Source organism: Pteropus vampyrus, unplaced genomic scaffold (assembly GCF_000151845.1).
Source record: "Pteropus vampyrus isolate Shadow unplaced genomic scaffold, Pvam_2.0 Scaffold245, whole genome shotgun sequence".
In the NCBI taxonomy this organism is placed as follows: domain Eukaryota; kingdom Metazoa; phylum Chordata; class Mammalia; order Chiroptera; family Pteropodidae; genus Pteropus; species Pteropus vampyrus.
This window is the reverse complement of record NW_011889026.1, coordinates 1,291,639-1,296,705: the sequence shown is the minus strand read 5'-3', so window position 1 is coordinate 1,296,705 and position 5,067 is coordinate 1,291,639. Positions and strand designations below refer to the sequence as shown.

General features: G+C 58.5%; 1 protein-coding gene across 1 annotated transcript in view; it reads left to right on the top strand.

The window, feature by feature from the left end:
- Positions 1–5,067, top strand: part of TMC3 (transmembrane channel like 3) — a 31,675-nt gene that overhangs the window by 7,714 nt on the left and 18,894 nt on the right. Inside the window, exons 3-8 of the mRNA XM_023520042.1 lie at positions 335–537; positions 1,596–1,677; positions 3,205–3,311; positions 4,075–4,173; positions 4,258–4,400; positions 4,988–5,044. Of these exons, the coding sequence (XP_023375810.1) occupies positions 335–537; positions 1,596–1,677; positions 3,205–3,311; positions 4,075–4,173; positions 4,258–4,400; positions 4,988–5,044 (691 nt within the window). The remainder of the gene's footprint in view (positions 1–334; positions 538–1,595; positions 1,678–3,204; positions 3,312–4,074; positions 4,174–4,257; positions 4,401–4,987; positions 5,045–5,067) is intronic.

Here is a 5,067-nt window from a genome sequence, read left to right as displayed (position 1 = left end):
AGTGACAAAGCGACAGGCCTTTTCCAGCCCCATTTAACACAGCGCTGAGGTGTGTGTTTCCTGCTTCTCCCGTTCAGCTACTTAAAGCTAAACTTCAGTATATGTTGAAATTACCTATCTGTAAAGACAGTGCAACAATTTTCGTAACTGTTTAGAAGACAAAGAAGTCACATCCCCTTTTTGAGCTGCCTCTTCCGAGTACAGTGTATTGTTAAGAATCTCACGGCTCAGTCACTGAGTGTATACTCTTCACGTTGGAGTAATTATGCAAACAGTTCGCCTTCTTTCCTTTACTGACACCGTACCTTCAGGATTGTTCCATGTTGCTGAGCAGTGTCTGGTGCGGAGTCTCCTCGGCAGAGTGAGCGTTTGGGCCGTCCAGCCCAGGGCCCTCAGTCGAGCCCCCGAGGTGGTGGCGGGGTCTCCGCGTCTCCGCCTGCAAAACCCGCAGTGCTTTACTCCGTGCCGTGCGTGGAGATCCCCACGCAAGTCGGGGTTCAGGAGCAGCTGAGCACCACTGAGGGGATTCTGCCTCCGGTAGGATGGGGGATGGCATCCCCCAGGCAGGAAAGAGCTCCTTCCCGGGGCACAGAGCAGAGGGCCTGGGCCGGGGCCGCATCGCAGGCCTCTGACCTCCCTCTGCCCAGTGCCTGTTGCATTTGGGACCAGCGGTGGCCTGAGTCACCAGTGCTGTCCAGCCCCGGGCCCTCCCTGGAGAGTGCTGGAGCCCCTGGCCCCGGACACCCAGGCAGGGCAGATCAGGAAGCGCTGGTCCTCCCCACTGCGCCAGGAGCGAGCACGGGGCAGGCAGTGCCTGGGAGGACGCCATGGACCACATAGGAGGCCAGAGGGATGGCCGGGCGTTCATGGGCGAAGCGCCCGTGTCTGCGTGTGGGGGGCTCTGGGCCGTCTTGAGCTGGGAAGAGCAACAGCTCCAGCTTCTGCTACAACCTGGATTCTCACAAGCGGCCGTTTGGCCCCGCAGACCCGTCCAGGATGGCACAACCCCACGTGTCCGCGTCAGGACCCTGTGCTGTCTCACAGCTGAGGACACTGTGGTTATATATGTGACTTCTTAGCAGAACTTCAGGTAGTCTTTGTCAGAACGGACAGCTGCGAGTCTCAGGGTCAGCCTCGGGCCAGTCTGCCCTGCTCTTCTTTGAGGGAAAAAACAGGTGTTTGACCGTGTGGCAGTTGTGTGTCACACACACACGTTTCCAGAGCTCAGAGAGGCAGCTTCTGGCAGGGGAGAGGCTGGGACGGGCTCCGGCTGCAGGGTGGGGGGCACCCAGTGGGCATGCCCATTTTCTGGGTACGCTCCCGACTTTGGTCCTTAAATGGGGGTGGGAACTGTAGTCACAGGGGTGCTGTGAGCCCTCTGTGTTCTGGGCCCGACTCCCAGAGCCGGGTCAAGTGGGAGCATTTGGACACCATTCCTCCAGCCACTAGGCCCCAGGCAGGGATGGTGGGGACAAGGCAGGCCGGGGCCCTTGGCGCAGACACCACAGCTCTGGGCCCGGAGCAGATGGGCTCACCTGGGCAGGAGCGCAGAACGGACTCAGTGGGAAGCTCTCTGATCCCCCTCCTCCTTCCAGCTCTGGCGGAGGTTTGCTCGCCTGGCCCATAACTTCGTGGTCATCTTCATTCCCTGGGAAATGAGGATAAAGAAAATCGAGAGTAAGTTGGGGCTTAGGGAAGCGGGGCGGGGTGCAGCCATGCCCACCACTGGCGGGGCTGAGGAGAGCCTGGCGCGTCCTGGCCCTCACACTGGGCAGCCAGGGGCACGGGCACAGGGGCGCCAACCTGCACTGGACATGGGACGGGGGGCGGGGCGTGGGGGGGATGCACGTCTGTCCCCACCTTCCCCAGGACGAGAACAGGCCCACATTCCGCTGCGGCTCATCAGCACAAACCAGGGAAGACCGAATGGTAAACGGGTGAATAACACTAACGTGGGCAACTGCAGAACAGACATAGGAGTCTGCATTTCCCAGCTGCTCCCTCACCCCTGCCCTAGAGGGTCCCGCACTGCAGATGCCAGGCCCGCGCCCCTGGTCCCTGGAGGCGGTGACTGACTGCGGCTGCCCAGCCCAGCCCTCTGTCTGCACTGGACCGACTGCCTCTGCGGGGCAGCACCTGCTCCAGAGCTCCCCGTGGGCTCAGGCTAAGCCGGGCTCCAGCCCAGACCAGCTCCTCGCTCCGCCACCCCCACGCCTCCCCGACCCCTCCCTCCCCAGCCCCATAGCCGGCCCTTTCTCAGGCTCTGCTGGGAGCCCTGACCTTGCAAGCTGCTGGTCACCATGTGATGGCCCCCACCTAGCGAAAGGCTGGCAACTCTCCCCATGTCACGTCGTGGGGGGCCACCTGCACGAAGCATGGAAAAGTCACATGATGGAGCAATGAAATTCATTTTATAGAAGAACGTTTTTGCATGAAAAAAAAATGCTTGTGATATAGCGAAAACTCACGAGGCATGCTGTAGTGAGATGCCAGTTTTATATGAAAATTTATACCTATGCCATAGTAACGTAGGGTTACGCTAAATGTTTACTAGAAACTAGTTCTAGTGATCTTCATTTAGTGATCTTGGACTAGGTTTTTGTCGTTATTTTCTTCCTACTTATCAAAACAAACTAAATTTGAAAAATCGAGAGGTTATTTTTCAAGTATAGGACAAATTCATCTGCTCCAGTAAGTCATCGAAATGTCACCCCCGTCCTTGTGTAACTTCTCTGCTGCCTTATTTTCTCTGTGCAAATTTGTTTTTAAATACACTTTTTATTTTAGAATGAATTTGCACGTAGAGAAAAGCCTCGAGGACAGTTCCCAGAACCCCTTCCCCCAGTTTCCCCTAAGGTCAGCACCTAGCAGATCATCTAGAGATGAAGGCCAAAGAATCCTTAGAGAAATTCTTGGAATTTTCAAAATTATGCAAAATAAAAGAAAGATAAGTTCTCAAAACTTCTGAATGTACATAAAATGTTATAAATTCAGTGAAAGCATTGGAGATGAACGTGACATTGGGGAAATTTTTTAATTAGGGACTCTTTCTGCACGAGACACTGGTAGGCAGTGACGAGCGGGTCGAGCCCTCCGATGGCCATCTTTAGGGGGACATCCCACCGGCTGCACGCGGGGCGTCGCGCTCTGCGGAGCCTCTTGCACCGCGAGGGTTTCAGCCGAACTCTCTTTCTCGTTCCCTAGGTCATTTCGGGTCTGGGGTCGCGTCCTATTTCATCTTCCTGAGATGGCTGTTTGGAATTAATATTGTGCTGACGATGATGACGGGTGCTTTTATTGTCATTCCAGAGGTAAGTGCCATCCGCTAAAAGGACGGGGTGTTAGGGAAGCACCACAGAACGTCCACCCTCGCATTCCTTGCGAGGGGGCGGACGTGTGTGTTCAGACCGGGCAGCAGCAGACTCGTTCTGACAAGGACCAGGCCCTGAACATTAGGCGTCGCGGGTCCTGCAGGTTTGTCGGGGCTCAAATCCGCCACGTGGGGGGAGCAGCCACCAACAGTACGCACACCAATGCACGTGGCTGGGTCTCGGTGCGATCTTAGTGACAGATGCCGAAACCTGAGTTTCGCCTGATTCTTACGCGACACAGAATATTATTCTTTCGAATATTTTTCCCGAACATTTAAAAATGCAAAAGCCATTCTCACTGTTGGGCCATAGAAAGAGAGGCCACAGGCTGGATCTGGCCCGTGGGCCAGTTTGTCGACACTGGGTTAAAATAACACCCATTTCTCAGCTAAACGTCACCCTCACAAAGCGAACGGGGCCATTCCCAAGCTGTTAGCAAGGCCCAGCAACGTCAGTGAGCCAGCCGCAGAAGCCACTTTAGTCCAGAGAGAGGACACCCAGCCCGGCCCTCGCAAGGCAAATGACAATCTGGCCTCCCGTGATTAATTGTCACCAACGAGGATCAAGCAGAAGTCCGCCTGCTAGAAAGCCGTTATGTGGAGCCTCTTCCGGGGAGCGGGGTGGGGCCAGCCGACCCTCTCCTCTGGTCCCCTCTGGTCCCTTCCCACCAGAGGGCCAGGTGACGTCTCTTCTCTGTCACCAGCTCATTGCAGGCCAGCCCTTCGGAAGCACCGCCAGCAAGAGCATCCCCACGGCCCACGCTGCATCCGCGCAGGACCTGGACACCGTCTGGTCCCTGGGGGTGCGGCGAGGCGCGGCCACATGGGTCTGCCCGGCGGGGGGTGGGGCGAGCGGGCGGCAGAGTGACCACAGGCGCCCCCTGCAGGGCTACCTCCAGTACTCGGTGCTCTTCTACGGCTACTATGGCAGAGAGCGGCGCATCGGCAGCGCCGGCTACCGGCTGCCCCTGGCCTACTTCCTGGTGGGCATGGCCGTGTTCGCTTACAGCTTCGTCGTCCTCTTGAAGAGGTATGGCCGCCCCTCCCTGGGGACGCACGCCAGAAGCCCTGTGCCTGGTCGCATCCAGTCTTCTCGGGGACCCCCTGAAGCTAAGGCCTGATGGTGCCGCTTGCACAGACGAGGCCCAGGGCGAAAGAAGGTGCTTGTTCCCACCAGCCCTCCTGGGCACTCGCCTCTCTGGGCCGGCCTCCGTGTGGGTCTGGAGAGGCCACGGTCACGCAGACGGAGCAGGCCGTGCAGCAGGGGACGGTGGAGGGGCAGTCACCCGCACTGGGCAGGGGCTCCACGCGGCCCGATTCAGCTCAGAGGAAGGAACTTCATTTCACAGTCACAGCTTCGCAGATGATCGGCTCTGGCTCCCAGGCCCACATGCCGTCAGTGACCTCCAGGCCACTGCCGTGACCGGCCACTGCCATTTCCACATGGTTCAGCAAGGATGCTGAGGCCACGTGTGGCCGAGTCATCCCGTGCTCGTGCCCGTGTGTCCCTGGGGGCAGCACGTCGGAGCCACACAGGGCCCTGGGGACTGGCAGCAGCCCCGCGTGGCCGGCCGGTCCTCATGCCGTCCCCATGCCCCTCCCCCGCCGCCTTCGCAGGATGGCCAAGAATTCCCGCACGAGCCTCGCCAGCGCTTCCCGCGACAGCCACACAGGGCCCTGGGGACTGGCAGCAGCCC